The sequence below is a fragment of the Marmota marmota genome, unplaced genomic scaffold (assembly GCF_001458135.2).
Source record: "Marmota marmota marmota unplaced genomic scaffold, marMar, whole genome shotgun sequence".
Lineage (NCBI taxonomy): Eukaryota > Metazoa > Chordata > Mammalia > Rodentia > Sciuridae > Marmota > Marmota marmota.
The window spans coordinates 8309662-8336798 of record NW_026000026.1 but is presented as its reverse complement, the minus strand read 5'-3'; the positions used below and the strand labels follow the sequence as shown (position 1 = coordinate 8336798).

Sequence of the window (27137 nt, the reverse complement as noted above, 5' to 3'; positions counted from 1 at the left end):
ACGCATAAGGCCCTGGGTAGTTCTGAGGCACGTGCAGGGAAGATGGATACTCCATGAGGCCAGCTCCAGGCTGAAGAGACACTTGTTTGGAGAGAACAAGAGAATGATGAGGCCACATTAGCCTAAATTTGTCAAAACAGATAGTCATTACTTAGAAATCCAGTTTAAAAAGTCAGTGTTGCAGGGTGAGGTGGCACATACCGGTAATCCCAGCAGTTCAGGAGGCTGAGACGGGAGGATCCAAGTTTGAACCAGCCTCAGTAACTTAGTGAGGCCCTGTCTCAAAATATAAAAGGTGTGCAGACATAGCTCATAGGTACAGCCCCCAAGTTCAATCCCCAGTAACCCTCCCCACCACCACCAAAAAAAAAAAAAAAAAAAAGGAAAAAGAAAAAGAAATAAATATCTCTCTGTAAAGGTTAAAGGCAGAATCCACGAACCCTTCCCAATGTGGTTATAGTTGATATTTAATGTTCTGGAACATTGGCTTGGACAGCCTGGATTTGCAGGCTCCCTCCTAACAGTGGACATGAGGGTGGGTGTTAAATGGAGAACAGTTAATTGGACACGTTTCACGACGTCGGCCATCTACAACCGCAGAGAAGCCTTTGTAATCTTGTAGGCTCCGTGGGTCAGCATTAGGGCTGGTCTCCAAATGGGTCCGTGGACCTTTTTCAGAGATGTTCTTTAGGACTTAAAAAATCATGAGGAGTGTCACTGGATGGGGAGGACAAGCCACACAGTGCCCATTCCTTTCTCTCTCCTTGTGTGGCTGTTTTGTCTCAGGGTCTCCCGTGCTGGTCCTGGGCCCTGTTATGTGGCCCCGGGGGCCTCCCCTGTAGCTGCTGATTGCTCCCTCTTGGCCTCCAGCCCTGAATGAACCTGCACACCGAACCCTGCCTCTCTTCCAGAGGTGCTGGCCTTAGTGCATGCCCCTCACCTACCTCACCACTCACCAAGGACCTCCCAGGTCTCTCCCTGCCACCTGCAGCCTCCAGGCACCTCTTGGCCCGTGGCACCTGCTTCTACCAGGCCACCTGCCTTTTGTCTTCAGGCCTCTCCACTAACCCGGCAGTAATGACCCTCTCCCTTGCCTGGCTGTCCACAGTGGTGTCCCGTCTCCTTCCCTGTCTCTTCCTCCAACCCAGGAGCACCCAGGAGCAGTGAGCTCCCTGGCTGGGTCGTCACTGTTCCCTCCACACCTGCAGCGCAGCCCTCCTTCCTCTCCAGTGCCCTGGGGTGGCCTCTCCCTCCTCTTCCCACAACAACCCCCACCCCCCCAACCTCCTTCCTCCCAGGCTCCTCCTGAGGGTTCATTGTTCAGCTTGTCCTGCTTATCAGCACTTGCTAAGTGTCCGCAGGTGTGTTGACATGGTGACGATTATACGAGACAGCTCCGTAGGTGGCGGTGTGGACCCGCAGAGGAGCACCCTGCCCGTCTGGTTGGTATTTTAAAGAGCCTGTGGTGTGGACAGAAGCCGGCCCATCTGGGATACTTGTGTATTTGACCTTTCGTGGCTCGTTTGTGGCTTCACGCAGATAGCGCTCTTAGTGATAAAAGTCAGAGAACATTTCTTGTCATGAACGCATCTGCCGCGTGCTCCCTCCGGGGCAGAAGCTCCTGAGTGGGTTTGCCTTGCAGGTCTTGGGTCTGCGGTCGCTCAGGGTTGGGGGTGAGCTCATATTAGAGGACAGTCCCACCCGGGGACTTCCTGTCTGGACACGTCAGGGTCCTGCAGGGAGCACACAACTCCTTCTGTGATAAGACATGAGGACTTCCTCCTATTTTTGTGCCAACTTTACTGACTTCACACCCCCAAAATTCAGCCACTTTAAGCGCACAATTCAGTGACTGTTAGTGGATGTAGAGTTGTGTCTCCATCGTGACCTTAGAGTATGCCCCCACACCCAAAGGTACCCTGGGCCCATGGCACTCCCTCCACAGCCTTCAGGGCTTAACAATGATTCTGTAGCAGTCTTTCTTAAAGTGTGGTGTTGGGGACCCTGGGCCACATCACCTGAGCCACCAGTCGGAAGCCGTGGGAGTTGCGCCCACCTGTAACAGGTGACCCAGGCGAGTCGGGGCACAGAACAGTGGCTGTGACTCAGGCTCACCCTTCCTTTCAAACTCCAGCACCTGAGTTGTGGACCTGAGAGTCTGTAAGGTGCCCCACCGGGGAGCAAGGAGAAAGGGTCAGAGCACCCATCATCCCCAGGATCTGTGCAAAATGTAGGTCTGACCCACGGGGCCGAGGGTGACCCAGGGCCCGCCCACCACGCCTGGGTGAACACCTGTCGGGTCCAGTCCTGGAAGGGCCCCGCAGGAGGACCCCAGATTCCACAGCTGCTTATTCTCAGTGTGTCAAAAGGCAGGTTGCGGTTTACGAGTGTCCAGGTGACTGGTTTTAAGGCTGTTATTTAACTAAACTAACCTCATAAAGACGGCGGGGCAGTTTTAAAAGATTCCGGCAGGAGACTGCAGATTATTAATGCCAGGCTAAATAAACAAAAGGAAATGGTCAGCCCAGCAGGAGGTCAGGCCCCAGCAGGCCAAAGCCCGGTGATGATGCTCCCCTGGCTTATTGATCCGTTTATGGGTAGCTGTTTTTAAAATCGAGATGTAATTTAAAAACCATAATCTCCCCCCTTTTAAAAAGCATATGGGTCGTGGTTTTGAGCATTGCCTACAATTCTGTGCAGCCATGGCTGCTAATTTCAGAACATTCCATCACCCTGAAGAGAAGCCCACACCCCCCAGACCCCCTTGTCCCTTCCTCCACCCCCTTTCCCAGCTACCAGCAGCCACCAGTCCACCCTGTCTACCCGAGTCTGCCCCTCTGGACTTGGCATAGTCATGGACCTCAGCGGCGTGTGGCCGTCTGTCTGTCTGGCTTCCTCCACAGTGTTCCTGGGGCCGCTCCAGCTTGGAGCGTCTGTGAAGCACTTCTCTTCTGCTGAACGGCAGAGATGATGATTTGAAACTTAAATTTGAATCTGTGGTTCTTGGCGCCCTTACCCTGAGTATGTGTCATTGTGTCATTCTGAGGTTTTGGTTGGTGATTGAGACTTATTTTTTTTCAACATTTTAGAATTATTTTTTTTTGTTATTCTCAATAAATGAACCCAATATTGCTACTAGGTAAATGTGCAAACATGGGGGCCATCCCCCAGTGTTTTCCCCAGCGTGTACATGACCAAACGGTTTCAAGGCACCTGGTCGTCCTACCTAGAGTTTCTATGTTACTTGACCCCTCCCAGCAAGCGGAAATGCCTTGGTTCGACTAGTTGACACACGTCTGAGACAGAGATGAGGTGCTGTGGCGGCCGCGGGGCCCACCCAGACCCCCCACCCAGGGCTCGGTGCGCCTCACCTGCTGGGTCTCTGTCAGTTCATATCTTCCAAAAGACATAACTCTTTCAACCCACGTACTTCCATCTGCGCCTGTCCTTTTCCACGTAGTATTTTGTCTCTGATGATGTTTGGGGCTTATTGAAATTGGTGCGGAGTGTTTTCATGACCAAGTGTGAGTTGGTGCGCAGGATGTGTACAGTTTGTCACTGTGTCCTGCGTGCCAAATGGTAGTCTCACTTTCTGCGTCCACAGGAAACATGAAGGAGGCTCAGTTTATATATATATATTTTTTAAGGAAGAATTTTTTTTTTAATCTGTGAGTTTTTCTTGTGGACACAGAGCCTACTTTGTCTTTTTATTCATTTAAAAGATGTTATTTTTGGAATCTTCTGTGTTCAGGTCACTCCCAGGCCACTGGGATGACAGGTGTGTGCCACCCCACTGGCTTTTAATGCAATCTTTAAAACAACTCCAGACGACTGATTCACGATGACCCAACGGTGAATTCGGGTGTTAATCTTTCCTGTCACACTGCCTGAGATTCTTGTCGGAAAGTGGCCTTGCCACCAGTCATGGGTGACATAAGGACGCCGACTTTTCCTTGAGTCCTGGTGGCTCCTGTGCTGTGTGGGATGGAGTCTCGGTGCCCTGATGCCACATGCCCTCCCAGGGGCCCTGCCAGGGGCCTTTTGGGAGCATCTTGGTTTCCCTCCCCATGTGCACTTGCCGATGGTGGTGACATCCTTTCTGACCTCGTGGTGCGTGTGGCCCCTCCCTCCTGAGGGGGGCCGGCGTTCTCCCCGGGGCAGAGTCGAACCCGCTCCGTGGCTGCCACATCTGTTTTTGTTTTCCCCTGGTATTTTTTAAGTAAGAAGAAATGTGTGTAGGTTAAAGGGCCCGTGGGAGGAGGTTAGGGGTAAACACTGTACAACGTGAAACTCTTCCATATGGGCACCGGGGGCCTTTTGGAGACGGGGCCCAGAACCCAGCCCTGCGCCCGCTCAGCGCTCGGTGGTGGGGCTCAGCCGCGTGCGCCTGCCCCTCGGCCTGCGGAAACCTGTGGCTGTCCCTCTCCTCTCTGAAACCTCTTGGTAGGGAAGCAGGGCAGATGGTGAGGGACAAATTGATGAAGGTGGCCACGTTAAACCTGTCACCAGGGATGCTGGCTGGGGCCACCATTCTGGCTTTCTGCTGCGGTTCCCCGGTTTGAAAGCAAAGACTCGGGAAACCCTGCAGCCTGCTCCTCTTCTTGCCTTGTTGTCATTGTTTTGCCCAGAACACAAGACCCCAGGGTTCTGTGCTGTCCCCATTGAAGTATTAGGGGAGCGTCTCCCCTCTGTGGAATCAGATTCTCTACGAAACCCCAGGGGTCCCCAGGCCACCCCTCGCTCTGCCTTCCTGTCCAGCCCACTCTCACTGAAACTTGCTACCCGCGGCAATTACCTTGTCAAAGGCCTTGTTATTGCCCCTGATCTGAAATAATGATCTGGCCCAGGTGCCAAGGAATGTGGGTAAAAATGAAGACACGTGTCGGCGGCTGCACGAGATACATTTATGTAGGACATAAATCACGAGCCGCGGGGAAACACTCTTGCTGGTCTCTCCAGGAGAGACCTTTTCTGTAAATCTTCAGTCCTCTTTATATTTTAAAGTTAAATTCTTTATAATTAAAAGCACTTGGCAAATAATGATTCATTGAAACCGGGGTTCTGATTCATTACTCTAATTATTGTTACCATGCAGTGCCCTTTGGCCTGGAAGTGAAACTCGTGTGCTATTGACACCAGAGGTTAACAGAGCCGGAAGCCGGAGCACGGCGTGTCCCCACAGTGACCAGAATAATTTAGTAATTGTCTAATTACCTGGGGAGTCTAATGCACTACTAAAAATAGTATTAAAAAATTAAACGAAAGTCATTTTCTTGCTTCTTGTGACCCATCTGTTCTCTATTTGGGGCAGCCGCATGTCACGGATACCAAACGCAATTCATCCTGAAAGATCACGTAGCTCCTGTTGGATAAGTTTTTTTTTTTTTTTTTTTAAATGTAGAATTTGGAAGCTCCCTAAACATTTCTGGCTTCCAGAATTCAAGCTGCTGCAGGCGATCCTTTGTTCAAAACTGTGATTTAAAAATCTGGAACTGACTTGGCCAATTTCTTTTTTTAAAATATTTATTTTTTAGTTTTCGGCGGACACAACATCTTTGTTTGTATGTGGTGCTGAGGATCGAACCCGGGCCGCACGCATGCCAGGCGAGCGCGCTACCGCTTGAGCCACACCCGCAGCCGGCCAATTTCATATTTATTCCTCCTGGGGAAATGGGGAAAAGTCTATGCTGGTTGAGAATTCCCTGTCGCCACCTCAGGGATATAGATTATGGACTTGTTCATTCATTCAGCCGGTAGCTGTTGCATGCCAGGCCCTGGGTACTAGGGACACAGTGGTGAGTAGCTCTCGGGGACAAGCTCTCTGTTCCTTCAATGGGATGGAAGAGAGAATCCTCAGGCACAAGAAGCCAGTCGTGGGCAGTGAAGATGGTGACACACAGGGTGCTTGGTGAGTGACTTGCAGTGGAAAGGGAGGTCACCCAGGGCCTCTCTGAGAAGGTGACATCCGAGTTGCTGCAGAAGCCTGGAGCATGTGTCCAGGCAGAGGCCACAGCAGGTGCTCAAGGCCCGAGGCAGGAAGAACTGTGGGAGATCAAAGAACAGACAGGCCGGTGTGGCTGGAGCAGATGACCGAGGAAGACGACGGATAGCGGGAAGCTGGCTGGGGCTCCATGTGCCACGGGAAGGCATCTCATTCACAAGTGGTCTTAGCTGGGTGTGGTGGCACAGGCCTGTAATCCCAGAGACTCGGGAGGCTGAGGCAGGAGGATCACAAGTGTAAGGCCAGCCTCAGCCATTTAGCAAGACCTTGTCTCAAAAAGTATAAGGGGCTAAGGATGTAGTTCTGTGGTAGAACCCCCTGGGTTCGATTCCTGGCACTAAAAACAAGTGGTCTCCCCCATTGGTCTTATCCTTTTGTTTCTGGTGCCAGGACCTCTCTCAGGCAGAGCACCCTGTGGAGCACCGAGCTGCACCCCAGTCCCATACTTGTTATCATACTCCAAGGCAGTAGAGCCCTTCCTTCAAAGGCAGGCTGAGGTGGCACCTGGTGCGTCACATGGGTGGGAGGGGGCTGCGTGCTGCCGTCCCCCTTCTTCCACGCTTGGTGCTGAGCGCCCTGCAGGACGTTCCTAGGCTGGGTGTGGAGCTGTGTAAGACCAGGCCCGCCAGCCTCCCCTCTCCATTTTAGGAAACTGAGGCCCAGAGAGCTCCCAGCACGGCTGCCCACGACCCTCCTGTTTGCATGTCACTGATACGCCTTGGGGGGCCTGCCCTGGGTCGCCCCACTGTGGCTCTGTTGGCATCTGCTGAAGTCGTCACCTTCCATTGCACACCCCAGAGGAGGCACATTTAAAGCAGTGGCTCTACACTGAGGATGGTTTTGTCCCCCACTGGACCCTTGGTGACCCACTTTGGGCCTCCTGTCACCAGTGGTAGCTGGTGGTCTACCACGCTCGCCAACGTCCACAGCAGCGACTGGCCCAGCCCACGTGTTGGTGGTTCCTGGTGCAGAAGCCCTGCCCCCCAATGCCAGGACCCCCTTCAGTGCCATAGAGTCCTCACCGTGACACCCCTGTCACCGTCCCCAGAAGACAGGCTCACACTGTCCATAGGCAGAGTGACGTTCATTTATCAGGGTGTAATTTTCCCCTCTTTATGTTTGTTTTTTGCTGAGGTTAAAAGATTAGGTTCCTGGAAGCGAGGTGTCCTCGTCACCTGGGTCACGGGGGCTGAAGCGGTGGCTGGCTCCCTGTCCTCATTCGCTTTTCTTCCCTGCAGCAGTCGCAGGAGCCGCCAGCTCAGAAGGGTCCCACCGTCACCACCAAGGTCCGGCGGACCATGAGCAGCCGCGTGCACGAGGCCGTGAAGGCCATCGCCCTCTGCCACAACGTGACGCCCGTGTACGAGTCCAACGGCGTGACCGACCAGGCGGAGGCCGAGAAGCAGTATGAGGACTCCTGCCGCGTGTACCAGGCGTCCAGCCCCGACGAGGTAACGGCAGGCGCGGAGGCCAGCTCCGTCCTTGTCCCCGGGAGCGCAGATGGCTGTGACGCTGCTTTCAACTTCTTTCCCATTTCCTTTCTCTTTCCAAGAAAACTTTGATTTTGATAATAGGAGCAATTTAAAAAATGTTTTTGGTACCAGGGAATGAGCTCAGCGACAATGGACCACTGAGCCATGTCCCCAGCCCTTTTGTGTATTTTATTTAGAGACAGGGCCTCACTGAGTTGCATAGGGCCTCGCTTTTGCTGAGGCTGGCTTTGAACTCGCGATCCTCCTGCCTCAGCCTCCCCAGCCACTGGGATTACAGGCGTGGGCCACTGTGCCCAGCAGTAGGAATAATTTTTATTCAGTGTGAAAAAAAATCCAAATATTTTGGAAAGACATGAAGAGGAAGAGGAGCCTATTGCCACCTCCAGGTACTGGCTCTATGAGTGTTCAGGTCACATCGGCCCCCTCGGAAGTGCCCTCTGGGGACTGTGGGCTGTGCACTGTGGCTCTGTCTTGTTGGGTGCCCGCTGTCAGGAGCCCCTGACATTGGTGGCTTCTGCTCCTGGTGGCATTTCCTGTGATCACTCCGCTGAGGTCTTGTCTGCAGGGCTGTTCGCCATCTCCCTCACCAGCTGGTCTGGTAGCCGCAGCCCCGGGGGGCAGGGCCAGGGTTTGAGCAGGCCGTCCAGTCTTTTCATGTATATACAGATGTCCTTGTAAGATGGGACATCTCATGTAGACGTGGTTTCGTGTCCACTTTTTTTTCACTTACTTTTTTCTCATCTTTGCCAATTTTCTCAAACATGGTTAACAGCACTTCAGGGTGGCTGCGTGTGTGCCTTAACATCTTTATCTGTGCTCATGTCCTTAGAACCTGGTTAGACCTGATATTCATTTCCATGACTTATTTATTTTGGTATTGGGGTTGGATGCAGGCATGCACTCACTGAGCAACATCCCCAGCCCTTTTTATCTTTTATTGTGAGGCAGGGTCTCACTGAGGGCCTCGCCTCAGCCTCCCGAGTCACAGGGCACAGGTGTGTAGCGCTGTGTCTGGGTTGGTCCTCATTTTTAGCAACCGTGTTTAGAAGCGTTTTGCAGTGAGCACACTTGACCTAACATTTCTAGAAGTGGTGCGATGGGGCTCCTCATTGAACAGGTATTGAGGGCTCGTCACACGGAGTCTTTGCCTCTGCAGCCCATGTCCCTGGAGTAGTGAGGCATAGAGCACCCGAATCCTGGAGTCCCAGCCTCACCCGTGGGTGGCCGCTCCTGGCTCTGCCTCTATGTCCCTGAACCCTAGGATCCACCATAGGGTTGTTGGGGACATTGGTAGGCAGGCAGTAACCCTGGTGGTCTGATTGGGTATTTTTAAGGCTCATGATACCAATTGCCAGTGTTTCCAGATTTTTCAAAAAGCCATTTTATTCTTCTACCCATGCTGCCAGGTCTCCGGTTCTTTTCCCTTCCCTCTGGGAAGGGGGGCTTCACTGAGTGAAGGAAGTGCCTGAAAGTCTGGGCTAATCTGCAGCATCTGGGAGCCTGTTGGCGAGGGCACCCGAGGGCCTTTTCGAAGCTGGGAAAGGGCACTGGGATGAGCCTTCCCTGTCCTCAGGTGTCGGAATTTGTCATCTGGAGACTCCTCCTTGCAGACTGCTGGGTGCGGGTGGGGTGGCTTGAGCCATAGAGCCCAGTTCACCCGTGACCGTGACCGTTGACATTTGAACCAGGCTTTTTAGGAGAGAAAAATGTTGCCCGACCCCCGACTTGTGAGCTGGGAGTGTGTGCAGAGGGGGAGGGGTCAGGAGGGGTGGTCTGCTGACCTGCTGGGCCTGCAGCTCATCTTCGTAACTTCTTGAGGCTCCTCAGGTTTGTTCTGTTGGGTCTTGTTTTGCCCATTGGGAGTGGGAGCAGATACCACGGAATGTCATTTTATTTACTTATTTGTTTGCGTTCCTGGGATGGAATCCAGGGCCTTGCGCATGCTACACAGCTGAGGAGATTCAGCTGTGAACGAGGACCATGTCCGTGGTGGTTCCTGGAGCCTGCGCCCTCTGATGGGGTCTGCACTGAGGAGGACCTCAGCAGCCCTGTGCCTGTGGGCGCCGCTGATACGCATCTCTCCGGAGGTCCTTCCGCCTGTCCACCCTGCGCTGTCCCCACTGAACTCTGATACGTTTGTTTTAGGGCTGTGCAGAGGTTTTTCCAGAAGGGTAAATCTTCCATGGAGTGCTTTGGGCTCCTGGGCTTCTTGTCCCGGGCGTGAATAGCGCTTTATCTCTTCTGTCCGTTAATGGTGCTTTGCTGCAGATTCCTCTTGTTTTTCTAAGATTCTGAGTCACGATTGAACAAACCACAAACAGAGCCATTCTCCTTTGTCTCTGGTGTCCTCATGGAGTCCAGCACCACCACCCTGTTGGTGGCTGTGGGTGTGTGTTTACCCCCCTGTCATTATTTATTCGTTATTTCGTGGCTATAGAGGAACATGTGAAAATACCGATGAGGAAAGGGGCAGCCGTAATCCCACAGAGGGGGCAGCCGCTAGGAATTTTCTGCCTTCTGACTTCTTTCAAAGGATTTGGCAAAATACCAGCGTGTTTATAGAAATACGTCACGTGACCCAGAGGGGGCCAAATCTAGTTCAAGTGGCATCTTTCAGAAGGCTGCAGTGTTTCCAGATCCCGGTAGGATTCCGCATGGGCTGGGCTGGGGTACATTGTACCTTTGAAATTCAATATCAATAAAACCTGGCCAGCGGTGGCGGGGTCAGTGGACACAGAGCGCAGGGAAACCAGCGTTCCTTGTGCTGCTGAGCTGCTGGCGTAATTTCTACCAGTTGGGGGAGGATCCGTTTCCTGTCACAGAAAGGAGGATTTCCCCAATTTGTTTCCTGTGCACATTCCGCTTTGGAAGCCCTGAAGGGTCTTTATTCAGCGATAGATGACAGCCTGAGGGGCGCTGGCCCTCCCTGCTGCAGACTGGCTACCAGGAAAACGAAGTCCCTCCAGGGTGGAGTGGGCGGGTCCCAGCCAGGCAGCCTCTGACACTTCAGGGCATGTGGCAGGGTTGGGGGCACTGGGGGTGCAAGGTGGAGATGTGACATTAAAAGGACTGCTTCTTGGGGTGCCAGGTCAAGGGGCGCTGCTCCTCCAGCAGTGGGAACCCACCCCGCGGCTCCAGGGTCTCCTCTGTGAACTCGTCCTGGTAAACATGGCTTTGTAAAGCTTCTAAATCACAAGTGTTCACTGTAGAAAATGCGGAAATTACAGATTCCAAAAGGAGTTAATAACATTGACCTGCAGTGCTCACCATTGTGAGATACCCCTCCCCACCCTGTGCAGTTGTGTAGTGTGTACGTGTACACAGGTAGAGACAGATAGTGTGGGCATGCACGTGTGTGGACATGCACCTGCTGGGTGTGACCACATGGATGTGTATGGACTTGCAGGGCTTATGTCAATGACACCCTCTGGTCATATCGGGCTGTGCCCTGCAGAGCTCAGTGGTTTCAGAGCAGCGAGTTCCGTGTTCTAGGTAGTATGTCAGACGTTCCAAGTGGCTTCCACAAGGCTGTGACACAGGGTGCAGAGACCTCTCGAGGCCCCCGTATCAGGGCCTCCTCTCCCAGGACTCTTCCTCTGCGGCTCCACCGTGACAAACGTCGGAGAGATTCTTTGCACACACTAAAATTCCCCTCACCCTTTAATCATTCCAATACTTTCAAAACACAATCACAGCGTCGAGATGCAGCTTGGGACCTTGCTCTTAGTGACCTGTTGGTATGGAGGGTGCTGTTGCCGGTGACCTCTGTGGAGGCTGGAGTGTTGCTAGGTGTTTGTTGTGGGTTCCTGTAGCTTTTCAGTGACATAAGCCAAAGCCAACCTTTCAAGGCTCTCCCTTGCACTGACACGTGCTGGATAGGCCCTCGTGTGGCCCTCCTGCTCCCCGGAGCCATCACTGGCCTGTTTAACTTCCCTGTTCTGGCCCCTCAGCTGTGTGATTTTAGGAAAGTCACCTGTTGTACCTCAGCCCCTTGTGGGTCCGGAGGGGCTAGTACCACCGACCTCAAAGTCCTCGGTGAAGACCAGAGTTAGGGCCAGAACGGATGCGGGCAGTAGTAGGAAATGACTGGCGGTGGAGTACCCACTCCGTGCTGGCCCTGGGCCGTGGACCTCTCAGAACATAGGGTCACCATGATCGTGCTCACTTTGCAGGTGAAATGTAAGTTGGCCGAGGAGCATTCTCAAGGTCAGTACAGAATTGCACACTCAAGTGACAGGTCATAGTCACAACAAAGGGACACTAAAAATTATTCTGTAAAATTACCTTTGGCTAATTGGGCACAGTGGCACACACCTGCAATCCCAACAGCTTGGGAGGCCGAGGCAGGAGGATTGAGAATTCAGAGCCAGCCTCAGCAACAGCGAGGTGCTAAGCAACTCAGTGAGACCCTGTCTCCAAATAAAATACAAAAGAGGCTGGAAATGTGACCCAGTGGTTGAGTGCCCCTGGGACAAAAAATACAAAACAAAACAAAAAAAACACCTTTGTCAATGTGTGTATGAATTTCCTGTTTAGACTTGGTCTCATCCTCAAGATGTCTCATCGGGAATGTGTAGATATCCCAAAATATAAAACCGGAAGCGATTCTAGTTCTGTGCATCTTGGTTAAGGGCTGATGTCCACCGGGACCTGGTATCATTCCACGTCTGTCCCTGTCAGTTCCCTTGGTCACATGGTGCATTATCGCTTTTCAGCAGCCATGTCTGTGTAAGAGGAGCTTTTTCAGGTAGTTTAGAGACTTTATTCTAATAGCTATCCTTACAGTGCTCGTCGAATTGAAAACCAAGGGCAAGCGGGCAAATCAGTTGATCCTAGTTGTGTACTGAAAGCGTTAGGAGGCTCCACAGCACCAGGTGAGCCAGTCCCCCGGTTTCCCCAGGGTAAACTGGACAGTGGCAGCCTCCTCAGTAGCGGTCATCTTTTTCTAGGCAAACGGAGCCCTGCGGGCTGAGCGGGGAGCTCCTTCACACAGAGTTGGGGGCTCCGGGGCCTATGAGTCTGCCGTGGACCAACCCTCCCAGTCTGAACGGCTCCCAGGCCTCTACCCGGTGCTGAGCGGGTGCTGGGAACAAGGGCTGCTGTGTCCCGTGCCAGACCCTGTGTCCCCCACAATGGCCCTCCCAGCCTGCCCCCCAGGTGGTGCTATGGAGTGCAGGTGACCTCCAGACAGGCAAGTCACGGGGTCTCTACTAGGACCAAGCAGTGGATGGCAGTTTCTGTCACCCTCTTGTGTTCCCAGAGGGGAATCGCTGACCCTAGGGGCCAGCATCCATGCTGTGCGCCAGGCATGATCTCTCTACCGTGTGCTCAGGGGTTCTCTTTGTCTTGTGTTTTTGTTTTAAAAAATGCACTGAGTTCAGTTAAAAACCGTCCACCAAATGGATCCCAACACCAGTCTACATGTAGCCCTGGAGCTCCAGAGGACAGGGGTCCACATGCCTAAATCCCTTCTTAGTGCTGACAGGGACTTGATTCTCTTTTTACAATAAAAAAAGCTGAATAATATTGCATAGGAGTACCAGAAACTGCCTGGGTGGAAACAGAAAAGCTTTACACATGGCTGCAGCTGTGTCTGCACGTGTCCAGCTGAGGGCGCTGCGCACTGACCAACCCATGGCGACAGCTTCTGGCACTCAGGACCACAGAGTCGCAAGTTTGCCACATGAAAGGAAAGTCAGGGTGGGGAGGAGGAAGCGAGGGGTTGGGGGTTCTGGTTCACTTCTGGTTCTGGAGCTGATTGAACAGCCAGTCTGTCCTTAGTAGAGTCTGTCCCCACTGTTGACACATGTGGCCTGAATGTAACAGCTCCTGTGACTTAGCGAGTGCAGCCCAGCTTGTCTGTGATTAGGGTTAGGGTTAGGGTTAGGGTTAGGCGTTTATGACATTGGGGAGGACCTGCTTATTGGCAGATACCAGGGGGACGGCCTCCTGGAGCTCATACTCAGCCAGCCTCCTCACGACTCCTCATGGGTCTTGTTCCCACGCTCTGTCACTGCTGTGTACCCCAAGAAGTGAGGCCTGGTGTTCTGAGCAGCCCCATAGCGGCCGGATCTTGTCCTGTCGCACACAGGGAAGCCCAGGGTCTGTGCTCATTGTTCTCCAGGCCGAATCCGTGGTGGGAACGGAGGCCACGGTGCCGCCCAGCTTCTGACCGTGCAGCACCGCCGTCTCCCCTGCCCCACCCAGGCCCGCCATGAGGCTGCACATTTCTTTTTTGCCAAGAAGGCCCTTGAAGCGGTTGGCAGGGATGTTCCCGTCCTTGTGGGTGGGTGGCCGGAGGCGTCAGCAGCGACTGCTCCGAGCCAGACGTTGGTTTTGCTCCCACAAGATGCGGTGCCAACCAGGAGGAGAGATTTAATAGCTGCGCTGCATTCTGTGGCTTAGTCACCACGGGCGATTCTGTCTCCTGGGCTGATCATCAGGAGGTCCCCACTTGGGACATCACAAATAAAGCCTGGTCATGATCATGCCCTGGGGTCCAGGTTAGCTCCCTGCGCCTCTCTGGTGGTATGAGAGGTGCCCTTGGGTCCTGGGGTGCTGAGCTCAAGTGTAGAACCTCGGGGAGGCTGGGGCGTGGCTCAGTGGCAGGGCACTGGCCGGGCTGCTGCGAGGCCCCCAGTTCCATCACCAGCACAAAAACAAAAGCAGCCACCTGGGATCCTCGAGCCCCTGCAGAGAGCAGGTGGCAGCCAGGCCTGTCACGTCCACGTTCCCATCTCAGTGTAAGCGGTGTGCAGCTCCCCTAAATGCCTATGTCCCCAGGGTTCATCTCCAGGCCCGGGGACAGTGACAGCACTCTGACATGTCACCACTGGGCTTGGAGCGTTGAGTGAGAAGGATTCAGGGCAGAGGTGGGCTGCACCCTCTCAGGGCTGTGCCGCTGTGGCTCAGAGAACAGAGGTCGGGACTTGGAGACCCTGAGCGGAGGTGGTGGTGACCGCCCAGGCAGGAGCTTGGCGCCGGGTTCTGGTTGGTCACAAGGGAGTGGGGCTGTTTGAAGCAGGACCGCAAGTGTTTGGGGGACATTGTAGGAAAACCGTCAGTTAAGTCACCCTGGATATTAGGTCACCCATGGGTCTGGGATGCAGGTCTCATTCCAGTGACTTAAACAGAGTCATTTCTAAATAACGAGATGTCTATGGCGACGACGCCATCCTTTCTTTCCAAGTATCATTTATCAGAGCTGAGAGGCGGCTTTCAGGTACGGGAGACTTGGGCCCAGGTGGCCTTGCCTCTGCTGTCACCTCCCCTGCCACCTCACCTGAGCAGCCTGTTTTTGTTTGCTCTGTGGTGTCTTTAAGACCTTTCCTTCAAGCAGTGATTTGAAATCACTTTATGTATTTCTTTAAAAAAATAGCTCCTCTTGGGACAGGTCAGATCGGGAAATAGTGGCCCATCTTCCACCTGGTAGTGGTTGACTTCGCTGCTGGGTGTCCACTGCTGGATGTCTGCCGCCTCAGTTTACCCCGGCCCTGTGCCTGCCCCGATCCTGTCTGCCACCTGCTCATCCCTGTGGGTGTCTGAACCTGCAGCCACCGTCCAGCACATGGTTGAACGTGTTTCCTTATTAAGGAAAGAAATCCTTAGACCCGTGGGTAGATTTATGGAGTTAGGGAACTGAGGCTGGACGAGGACCACCTGGCTCCTCCGTGTGTCTGAGTGTCTGTCCTGTTGAAGTCACCAGAGAGCCCTTGAGTCAGACGTCAGACTCGAGTCTCTTACGTGCTCCTGCAACAAGTGCATACCCTGCTTCTGACAGGAGTGCAAGGCTGCCCAGTGTGCTCCCCCCAGGCTCAGAGAAAAATCAGTGAATCTTGTCCCGGGTGGTTCATTGCCAACCACAGATGATGAAAAGCCCTTTCACAGGTGGCTTCTGGCCCAAGTTCTTGAGATGGCATGTTAGGAGGGAGAGCAGTGGGCTCTGCCCTTTCACGTCCTCCTTGTACCCAGAGCAGAAGACACAGCAGAGGCCCACATGAGGTCCTCCGCCCGGGTCTTGTTCCCATCTCGCGGATTCCTGCGCCGTTTGTGGTACAGAAGCTGCTGTGCCTGCTGCTGCTCTGACCCCCAGTTCTGTCCTGAGGCCCCGCGAGACCCTGACCCAGGTTGAGGACACTGAGGCTCAGGACACTGAAGTCTTCCCAGTCATGTGCTGTGGGATGATCCCCGTGAGCCCCTCAGCTCCACTGAGTACCCCGTCTTACCCCCCAGGGCTCTGGGGGCTTTGTGTGTTTGGTTAGAGAGTGGGTTTAAATGAACACTGACCGTGTTGCAGTTGGGAGCAGGAAGTGGGGAGTGAACTGCCCCCTGCCGGGCTCAGGAGAGGATCTGGAAGGGGCACCGAGGTTCCCTAACTCCATTGAGGGGCTTGCTATGGAAGAAAGCATGGTTAAAAGTACATACAGGGGCTGGGCTGTGGCTCAGCGGTAGAGCACTCGCCTAGCACGTGCGAGGCCCTGGGTTTGAGCCTCAGCACCACATAAAAATAAGTAAATAAAATAAAGGTGTTGTGTCTATCTACAACTAAAAAATAAATATATATTTTTTAAAAGTTACATACAGTTCTAACCACTCTTCCTCAGGGACATTTGTCTGTTTTGAGTGTTCGGACCTATAACTCAGCATTTCCTCTTGCACCGGCCTGGGGGATCCGTTGCTAGGTGAGCAGTCGGCAAACAGGGCTTCAAAGGCTTATGCAGAGCAGTAGCAAAAAGAAAGGTGAAAAGAAGACAGAGACCTGATTAGACCTTTCTCTGAAAGGTGGAGGTAGGTATAATGGCATCGTCTATGGGTCAAAATTGAAAGCTATTTAATCCCAGTTAGTTCACTATTAAATAAGATGGAAAAGTCTTGAAATTAACTTCCTGCTATGTGAGCGCCCTCGATGTCAGCAACAGAAGCAAAACCAAAGATCCAGGCGCAGCCAGCCTGGGCCGTGGGAAGGACAGGCCGTGGGGAGCAGAGGCCTGGTCGGGGCAGGGGGGACAGTGGTGGTGGGGCTGGGACCTGTTGTGAGCTCCAGCTTAGGTCCTTGAGGTGCAGCAGGTCGGCCCACACGAGTCCCAGGGGTTCCAGAAACAGGGAACTGGGGGCGGCCCTCTCCCAGGGCTTCCACAGTGCTCCCTTGGTGAAAGGGACACCGTGCTGGAGGGGGACAGTGCTGGGGGGTAGGCCATCCCAGGGAGAAGTGACCCTCTATGCCTCCCAGCAACGCAGAGGCGAGGGCCAGGACTGTTTCAGGCCCGGGAACGTTACACAGAGGCGTCCCTGACCTGCGAGAGCGGGCTCACGGCTTTCAGCTACTTGGTGTCACGTGGTCCATGCACTCTGCACTTCATTTTGGAGTTTTGCTCTCTTCCCGGCCAGCTTTGTGTGGTCCAGTCCTGGGCAGCGGCTGGGGTGCAGCTCCCAGTCACAAGAGGAGATGACCCACACCCTGGCGCCTGGGTGGCCCAGCCAGGTGGGTGGTGAGCTAGGTATTGAGTGTACTTCCCACCTACCAGGTTTTCTTTTGTCTTTTTTTTTTTTCCTGGTATTAGGATCAAACCCAGAGGTGAACTACTGAGGTACGTTCCCAGCCCCCCTTTTATTTATTTATTGTTTCAATTTTATTTTGAGGTAGGATCTCACTAAGTTGCCTAGGCTGGCCTTAAACCAGCAATCCTCCTGCCTCAGCCTCCTGATTTGCTTGGATTACGGGTGTGTGCCACACGCCCAGCTTCACTTAGGACGTGTTCAATTCACGACGGGCTTATTAAATCTCCCCTGTGATCAAGGCCTCCGGAATAGCCTCTTTCCCAGCTCAACCCTCTCCAAACACCTGCCTTTTTATTTTTCCCCTAAAGATTAAACTATAAGAAGAAAGTGGCAGGAGATACTTTTTTTTTTTCTTTTTTAAAGACACCGTGTTTTAGGGCTTAGATCTGAATACAAAGACGGCTCCTTTGGTTGAACATTAGAAGCCGTCCTCTGCTTGTTTCCTGTTGCTGTGGTAACAGGTGACATTTTAAAATGAAGCAAAGCTGCTCTCTCTCAGCCGTAGGTCAGAGGTCCACAGGAGTCTCTCAGGGATGGGATCAGGGTGTTCACAGGGCCACGTTGCTGCTGTGGGCTCTGGGGTGGTCGAGTCCTTCCTCCTGGGCCTCCCCAGTCTGTCCACATTCCTGGTTGATGGCTCCTTCCTCCCTCTGCAAGATCCGTGGTGTCCCCGCTCTCTGACCTCCTCCTCTCACATCTCTGGCCACAGACCCAAAGGGCTCCCCTGCAGGACTCATGGGATCACATGGGTCCCCTGGGGTGATCTCACCCTCTCAGGGCCTCCTCCTGGTCACATCTGCAAAGTCCTGGGAGGTCACTTTCACAGATTCTGGGGACCAGGGCTGCTTTGGGGCCATTCTTCTGCCACTGTACCTCCCATCAACCTTCCAGTGGTGACCGTGGGCTGGGGTGGCCCCACTGGGGACGTGTGTTAGGGGCCCGGAACCCAGTGCAGGCCCGCGAGATCTGGACGTCCCGGGATTGGCACTCTCCTGTGGTCTCGTCAGGCTCAGCTAGACCTCGCAGAGGGTCCTGTCTCAGCCCATCACAGCGGCCGGCCCAGGTCGGCGCCCCTGGCCTGCTGGGTCTCTCGATCCCTCTCACCACGGAGCTGGCCCTTCCCGCCTCCCAGGAGTGAGCAGGGTCCCCCTCTTCTGGGTCTCCTCTGCATACAGTGGGCTGTTCATCCTTGTCCTCCTGCCCACCCACTGTGGCCTCCCTCCTGTGCAGGGGGCCTGCCACCTCCGGCCCCTCCCCACCCTCTCCTCCTCCCTTTCCTCTCCCCTCTCCTCCTTCTCCGGGAGACCCCAGGGGTGCTCAGCAGACGTGTTTTAATTTCTTCATGGACTTTCAAGACATGAAAACCAGTTGCTTACATTTGAATGTCAGGACATCTCAGGACGAGTCCAGATCTCAGGTTTTTCTTGAGAAACTGGAAGCTCAGGCCATCCTGGGCCACATTCCCGCAGGGCTGCCTGCTCCACCAGTGTGACACAGAGGCGGCTGCCCCCTTGGGCTGGGATCCTGTTGGCCTGGCCTCTCCGCTCATCTGCAGGACGCGGTCTTCTGGCTGTGCTCTGGGAGTTTTCGACTCTGCCTCTGGCTGAGGCTGTGTCAAGGCCCCACTGGGAACAGAGTGTCGTAGTGGGGGGACTTTGCCACAGGCAGGTCCAGGGCTCGCCTGGCCTGGCCTCTGCCACTTCTCTGCTCCCGTCACCTTGGGCTACTCATCTTGGTGTCCTCGTCTGTGGGGACTAGTTCTCCCAGCCTCTTGCCATCGACCTCCTACTGTGTGACCTGCTGTGGTCCCATCCTGTGCCCTGCAGGTTGTTGTGATCTGCCTCTCTGGCCACAAGCACCCCTTCCCAGTTACGATAGCCACGTCCCCTGGCAGCAGCCATGCCCTGCTGAGAACCCTGTCGATCCTCCCCAGGGAGGGCACGGGCTGAAGTGCCACAGCGCCTGGCCCTCCTGGGGCTTGTTGGGCTTGGCGCAGATTCTTCCAGAGAGCTGGTGTGGTCCCTCAAGGCCGTGCCTGTGGTGTGCAGCCTGCTTTGGGATCTGAAGGACCATGTGACCTTCCAGAGGGGCAAGTGTGAGCATGGGCCCCCGCAGACCCCCTGGTACAGACACTGTCATGGGCGGCAGCCCCTTGGGCCGAGGCCCTTGCTGTCCCCAGGTGCAGTGACTGCGTGTCCGCCATCTGTCCCTGCTCTTCCTTGTGCCTGAGTGTTCACATGCGTGTGTGTCTTCGTGTTTAGGTGGCCCTGGTCCAGTGGACGGAGAGCGTGGGCTTGACCCTGGTGGGCCGAGACCAGTCTTCCATGCAGCTGAGGACCCCTGGCGACCAGATCCTGAACTTCACCATCCTGCAGATCTTCCCCTTCACCTACGAGAGCAAGCGCATGGGCATCATCGTCAGGGTGAGTCCCGCCCCGCACACCCCGCACGCCCTGTGTCCCCAAGGCCTTTCTAGCCCTCCTCAGGGTGGTGTCTGCCGCCCAGACCCACACGGGAAGGTGTCTTCCTGAGCAGAAAGAGGTCCAGTTCATGGGGGCCCACACCAGGCCTCCGCTCAGCCCTGCCGGGCTGCAGGGAACCGAGGTTCCGATGCCTGTAGGTGGGCAGTTCCTGGTTACATGTGATTCGTTCTCTTTTGTTTAATTAAATACACACGGTTGAAGTTCGACTCAGAGAGCCATCTTAAAGTGAGCGATTCTGTGGTGTTTAGACCTTCCTGATGTTACATAGGTCCCCAACGTGGTCAGGTCGCAAAATGTGTCAAATCTTCATCATCGACAAAAGCAGCCCCTCGCCCACCCCGGCTCCTGGCAGCCACCGGTCTGCTTTCTGTCCCGGGGACTTACCTGTTCCTGGCGTTTCATGTGAATGGAATCGGTCACCGTGGCCTGTGGTCGCAGGCTTCTTTCCTGGAGCGTGTTTCCCAGGTGGCCCCTGCTGAGGCGTGTGTCCGGGTTTCACTTTTCCTTTCGGCTGACCGTATTCCATTGCCGCATGATCGGGTGGATACTGTCCTTATCCTAAACGCTGAGACCAGAGGGTTTTGGATTTCAGGGTTTTTTTTCTTGGATTTTGGAATATTTGCAGGGAGGTAACGAGATACCCTGGAGGGGAGCCTTGGGTCTAAGTGTGAAATTCATCTGTTTCCTATGCACCTTGCACACGTAGGCCCAGGTCATTTTCTACAGTGTTTCCAGTGCACTTGTGTTTGATCACAACTTGCCTCAGGATACTTGTGGAATTTTCCACTTGCAGCGTCATGTTGGTGCTCAACAAATTTTGGGAGCATTTGTTTTGGGTGAGGGGTGCATGACCTGTACCATATTTTCTAATGCGTCCACCCACTGATGGACTTTCGAGTTGTTTGACCCACTGGCCGTTGTGAATGGTGCTGCTGGGATTGTTCAGGGACAAGAATTTGAGAGCCTGTTTGGGGGTTAGGGATTGACACTATGGAGTCAGGCAGGTCGGTTACCTGGTGGCTGGGTAACTCTCTCTTCAGTCTTCTGAGGAATTGCCAAATTATTTTCTAAAATGTTGTACCGATTTATTTTCCCACCAGCAATATATTAAGTTTCCATTTTCTTCACATTCTTGCCGGCACTTGTTACTTAAAATTTTTAATGTGTTTTGATTATGGCCGTCCTTAGGGTTATGCAGAGGTACTGCATCATGGTTTTGATCTGCATCTTCCTAATGATTAATGGCACTGAGCACCTTTTCATGAGTTTATGGCCATATCTGTATCTTCCAAGAATGTCTTTTCAAGTCCTTTGCCTAGTTTTTAGTTGGGTTGTCCTCTTGTTGATTTTCTAAGGGTTCTTTATATATTCTGGGTATTAGACCTTTATAAGACATATAATTTGCAGATCTCTCCTTTTATAGGTTGTCTTTTCACTTTCTTATAATGTCCTTTTATGCACCAAAGTTTCCAATCTCCATGAAGTTGAGTTTATCTGTTCTGGTTGCTGCTGTTGGCTTTGGTGTCACATCTAAGAATCCATTGCCAACTCCAAAGTCGTGAAGATTCACCCCTGTGTTTTCTTTGGGGAATTTTACAATTTTAGCTTATTGGGTCATTGGAGTCCATTTTGAGTTAACTTTTACACATGGTGTGAGGTAGGGGCTTCACTCTTTTGCATGTGAATATCCAGTTGTCCCAGAACCATTTGCCAAAGAGACTGTGATTTCCTCCGACTGCTCTTGGCACCCTGGTTGTGAATGACCCCTGTGTTTTTTAGTTCATGTGGTCACAGAGTGGGAAGAATGGTGACCAGTCAGCAGTGTCATTTGCTGTACTATTTTAGATTTTTAACCTACTTTCCATTGACACACAGCACATGCGCAGGGCAGGGCAGACATACAAGCGTGCAGCCCCACTTGTTTTTTGCGGGGTGATCCGGGAAGCTTTCGAAAAGGATATTTAAAACAAAACAAAGCAAATAAAACAGCTCAGCTCTTTCTAGCCCACTTATGCTCCCAACAGTCTTCATGGTCAGTTCCAAGGTGGCTGAGAGCCTGGGGTCAATGGCAGGAGAGGTAGGTAGCCACAGCAGTAGTGACAGTGGGAGGGTCACCAGTAATAATGTGGGGTGACAGTTAACCAAGGCTTGCTGTGCACCGGTGGCTGTTCTGAGTGATGTGCGTGGTAAGCTGCCTCACTTGCTTCTCACCGTAGTGTAGCGAAACAGGCACCATTTATGACTGAGGGGCGACAGAGCAGGAAGCTGAGGTGTGGAGGGCTGAGGAGCCACCCGAGGTCACACAGCCGGACCATGCCAGCAGGGATCCAAGCCCAGGCCGTCTGGCTCAAGCTGGTGCTCTTTTCCTCTAGGACCCAGGGCTAGGGTGTGCCAGGAGGTGGGCCCCAAAGCTCAGGGGCACCTGCAGCCTTGTTGGGTCAGTTAGGCATTGCTGCCTTGCAGGTGACACCACCTTCAGTGGGTTGAAACAATGACCTGTGCAGTCCCTGCTAGTCTCTGTGGGCCAGGCAGCCGGGAGTAGCTTAGCTGGGTCCTCTGGTCAGGATCTGTGAGCGGTCAAGGGGCTGGCCAGGGCCACTCGCTCTAAGGTCTTGCTGACGGGATCGATGTTGTCAGGATTCAGATCCCCGCGGGTGGGTAGACTGAGGCCTAGCTCTTCACTGACTGGGAACCAGGGACCGCCCTCAGCTCATGCCCAGCCAGCTGTCCATCAGGGCGAGCAGCTGGAAACGTGGACAAGCAGGGAGATACCTCTGCCTGCAACCCAGCATCAGAAGTGACGTCCGATGCCTTAGCCTTCGTCCAGGATCACAAGCAAGTTCCCAGGTCTAACCTGTCCTGAGGTGGTGACCAGCGAGGCGTGAATACCAGGAGTGGAGGACACTGGGCACTGCCGTAGAGGCCCCTGCCTCGGCACTGTGGGGGGACACAGGCGCTCTCCGCCTGAGCTGATGATCCAGAGACGCACGGTGTGGACGTGATGGGAAACGTCCCATTCTAAGGGACTTTTATTTCCAGTACCAGTGGGGACTCTCAGACTGTGTGGGACCTGATCCTTGGCAACTTTGGGGTGGGGGAAGGCTCTTCTCCCACACAGCTGTGCTTTCCCACTGGCCCACGCCCGCCTGCCCTGAGCACACATCTGCTGCCCAGCGCACCCAGCCTCACTCCTGTGGGTGAGGCTTCCTGAGGAATCCAAGTCATTATCTCCTACAGAATCGCTCCAATTTCATTCCAGCATTATTTTTTTTTTTTTAAGTTCTCGGGCCATGGGCTCTGCTGAGGTCATTCAGGGGCTGAATCATCATCGGAGAGTCCCCAACGCTCACTTCTCTTAGAACAGGCGAGTGGGACACGCCGCCCTTTGTTTGGTTGTAAGGGACTCTTGTTCCAGACGCACGTCATGCTACACGAGGTGGCACATGGCCCTGGGTCCCCCCACGGCAGAAGGGGCCTTGCTGGATGTGGGGGTGCCTGCAGGTGGCAGGTCTGCCTCACCTACGGCAGCTCCCACTGCCTGAGAGTTTTTAGAACCAGCGTTCACAGTGCAGGTGTTTAGAACAGGTAACGATGTCGAGAAGGAACTACGAATGGTTCGCCTCCATTCAGTTTTTTTTTTTCCTGAGCATATATGACTGTGAATGTCCACACACATTTCTATAAAATCGGCATTGAACTTTTGATCAGTCTTTCCAAGCTTCCCCTCCCCCCTTTGAAACACATGCAGAGGAAGGAAATTTTCTTTTATGATTGAAATCTGATTTTAGTGTGTGCACGATGCTTTGTTGAAAATGTACTGCTATTTCATTCACTTTTTATTTTTTTCTTCTGTACTGGGAATTGAACCCAGGGGCTCACAGCTATGTCCCCAGCCCTTTGTATTTTTTATTTTGAGGAAGCGCCTTGCTAAGTTGCCCAGGCTGGCCTTGAACTTGGAATCGTCCTGCCTCAGCTTCCTGAGTTGCTGGGATTACAGGCGTGTGCCACCTCACCCAGCTATGTACTTTTCTTTTCTTTCCTTTTTTTTTTTTTTTGGATGCTTAGGTTGTTTCTCATTTTTGACTACTTAAAAAAAATAATATCGTGATCGTCCACCTCGGCAGGCGGTCTTCAATGGCGTACCTATTATCTTGATGATTTTTTTCCTTACTTTCTGAGTTTTCTCTTTATCTCTGGTTTGGGTGGAAATCAGCGTTTCACTGCACAGATCTCACTTTGCTCCTCTGATGTGGCCATTCTCACCCTGGGCTCATTTGACAATCTCTGGAGACACTGTGGGAGTCACAGCCCCAGCCTCTAGTGGGTGGAGACCAGGGATGCCGTGTCCTCCGGTGCACAGGATGCCCCCACAACGAAGAACGGCCGGGCTCCGGACGTCACTCGTACAGAGGCCGAGACACCCCCTTCTAATGTGGCCACACAGCTTGCCTGTCATGTGCGGTGACTCTCCGGTTCCTGATGGGAGGAAGTGTTGGTCCCTGTATAACCTCTCAGCATGCTTTAGCGACTGTGGGCGGTCACAGTGTTGCTCTTGCCGGCCTCTTGCACCCTGCCTGCTGGACGTGGGCAGGCAGGCTGAACCTGGAGCCTCTCCTCGCCCCGCAGGGCTCTGTCCTTAAGCAGGCAGGGGAGGTGGGAGAAACTGGAGGCTCTGGGACACTTGTCTTTCCAAAGGAAGGTCATGTCACCTGTTAGGTTTTTGTTGGTACAAGTTGTGCACCACGTCCCTGGCTGCCTGTGTGGAATGACGGAGTCGGGCCGGTAGAGCCGGTGCTGTTGGCATTGTCTGGGTGAACAAGGCTTTGAGCAGGTGCCGGGGAGGACACGTGGGAAGAGGAGCCCCACTGCGGTGCGGCACAGGCAGCCGACTCTGAGTGTGCGGCGCGGCTTTGCCACGACATGGGAACGGGGTAAACTGGCGATGAACTGGGCGGGAGGAAATGACTCACAGAGGAGATGTCCATTCGGTGTTTACGTTGGACAGCGCGCCCCAACTCTCTGGAGCCTCTGTGTAGTAAAGGAAGCCAGGCGGGGGGCGTTGTTTCCTGCAGCCATGTTGGTGAGCGCCCTTTGGGTGGAGGGGAAGGGAACCTCCCGGGCTTTCCTGTTCAGAGCCTTGTGCCTGGGGGGACTTCGGTGAGTCAGCGCTGCTCCTAAAGGGGGGGTGCGGGAAAGCTGGTCCAGAGGAGGCCTGCACCCCTGCTCTGCCTTTGGGCGTCCGTCCGTTCTCAGGGAAGGCTTTCGTGGGCATTTGTCTTGGGCTTCCCCGGCAGCAAGGTGCCCTGTGGAGAGTACGCTGCCACCTGTCCCATCAGGAGCACCGGCACGGGAGGGCTGTCTGTGGCCGGTGCCCGTGCCCCGCGGGATGGCTTGTCTGGGCCATGATGGTCCCTGCAGTGAGCACTCTCAGCCGAGGCAGAGAGGAGAAGCCCAGGCGCACACAGCAGCCCTCCTGCCTGGGCAGCGGCGCCATCAGAAAGGCGGGAAGATCTGTGTCACCGTGTCCTAGCAAAGCCCCCCTCGTGTGGTTCCTAGATGAGACTGTTTGTCACCCGGGGACATTTGCTCATGTCCGGAGGCCTTCCTCGTCCTCCCCACGGGGCTGCTGCTGGTGGGTAGGGGCCAGGTGTGCTGCCGCCCACCCTGCAGGACACAGGCCGCCCCGCTGCGGAGCATCCAGCCCGTCAGGTCAGCAGAGTTGAGCTGAGGACCCCGGGCTGCACCCTGGACCGCAGTTTGACCGGCTGGCAGTTCCCTGTGTAGATCTACAATAATGGAAGAGTCGAGTAGCGTGGGCGTCCACTCCCCCGGAGTAGTAATGACTTTAAAAACAGGAGTCTTAACTTTTTGATCTTGCTTTCATCATTTAACGATTTCCCAAGCGCTTTGAGTTTTATTTTCTGTGGCCTTTGCCCCAAAGCGAGGCCCCTCTTGCTTTTTATCTTCGTCCAAGTGGCAGACATCGGCATCCTCTCGGCTCGCTCAGTCCACCCCCAACTCTGGGCAGCGGGCCTGGGGGTGGGGTGGGGAGCAGTGTGTCCTTCCTGCTCTCATTCCTTTCCGCCCCCTCTAGGATGAATCGACGGGAGAAATCACCTTCTACATGAAGGGGGCGGACGTGGTCATGGCTGGCATCGTGCAGTACAATGACTGGCTGGAGGAAGAGGTGAGCGTGGCGCTGAGTGACCCTGGGCCTCAGGAGCGTGTGTGGAGAGGCTGCACCCAGTGTGGAGGCCAGTCTCTGTCTTGGCTCTCTGTGGCTGCGTGACCGTCCACCCTGAGACTTAGCAGCTGGAAACAGCACACACTTATTGCTCATGGGGTCTGTGGGGGGTCAGGGACCTGGGTGTGGCCCGGCCTGGCCTCTGCCCTGGGGGCTCCTGCAGACTGCAGTGGGGACCCAGTGGGGGCTGTTATCTCCTCTGAAGACTCGACCTGGGCAGGGTCTGCTGCTGGGCTCACTGAGGGCTGGGGTAGCACTCGGCTTCTTGGCTGCTGGACTGAAGGCCTCAGGTCTCTCCAGCTGGTGGCTGGTGGCCGCCCCCTGTCTCTCACCGCCTCTGTACAGTGCGCAGCCTGGCCTCTCCCTGTGGCAGTGCGCAGCCTGGCAGATGGCTTCACAAAGTGAGCAGGCGAGGGCAGGCGAGCTGGGGGTCACCGTCTGTGGCACCTAATCCCACAAGTGACACCCCCCATTCTTGCTACCTTCTGCCAGGAGCACGTCACAGGCCCAGCTCACACCGTAGGGGCAGGTGACTTCCGGGCATGAGTTCCAGGACGTGGGGTCACTGGGGGCCACAGGTCCCAGTTTGTGAGGTGGGCGTTGGCCAGAAGCGGGAGGAGGCTCAGGTCTGTCGGGCCACCTGTGTTTTCTCTCAGCTCCAGGGGAACTCCCTGTGTCACGTCCAGTGACATCATCATTCCACGTAGGCACTGCACACCAGTGCCACTCGGCCGGCCAGTCCCACGGACAAACCACCCGGGCCTGGTGTGTTTTTCAGATAGGGTTGTGCTTGGCACGTGGAACCCACGGAGTGGTCTTCACCTGACTGCGTGTTTTGGGGGGCCCACGGGAGCAGCCACTGTACAGCCAGTGGTTATCTGGGAAAGTGTGCCCGGATTAGTGAGCTGTTTGGTTTTCCAGCAGCCAGCACTCCCTGGTGACTCGAGTTTTGAAACATGCCGTGCCCGTCACAGAAAGCCTGCGTGCGAGCCGGGGTTGACCTGTGGGCCGCCCCTCTGCAGCCTCCCCACGAAGCTTGGCTTTGGGGACCGTCACTTGGGGAAAGCAGTTTTCTTTTCCCCTGTCCCCTTTGGAAGGAACACAGGGCACTTTGGTGGCCAGGGCCCAGCACAGCCCCTGCTGACCTCTGTCTGCTTTGCAGTGCGGCAACATGGCCCGGGAGGGGCTGCGGGTGCTGGTGGTGGCCAAGAAGTCGCTAGCGGAGGAGCAGTATCAGGACTTTGAGGTGCGTTCGTTGTCCCTGCAGCCCCGCCCACCTCCCGTCACACCTCCCTCTGGGGCCTCCTTGCTCACTCCCAGCTGCCCTGACGTCCTTTCTGAGCCCCCCCCCCCCCCCC

At 54.4% G+C, this 27137-nt stretch overlaps 1 protein-coding gene across 1 annotated transcript in view; it reads left to right on the top strand.

Moving 5' to 3' along the window:
- Atp9a (ATPase phospholipid transporting 9A (putative)) overlaps positions 1-27137 on the top strand; it is a 92638-nt gene that overhangs the window by 43429 nt on the left and 22072 nt on the right. Inside the window, exons 14-17 of the mRNA XM_015479649.2 lie at positions 7240-7452; positions 19314-19475; positions 25630-25722; positions 26942-27025. Of these exons, the coding sequence (XP_015335135.2) occupies positions 7240-7452; positions 19314-19475; positions 25630-25722; positions 26942-27025 (552 nt within the window). The remainder of the gene's footprint in view (positions 1-7239; positions 7453-19313; positions 19476-25629; positions 25723-26941; positions 27026-27137) is intronic.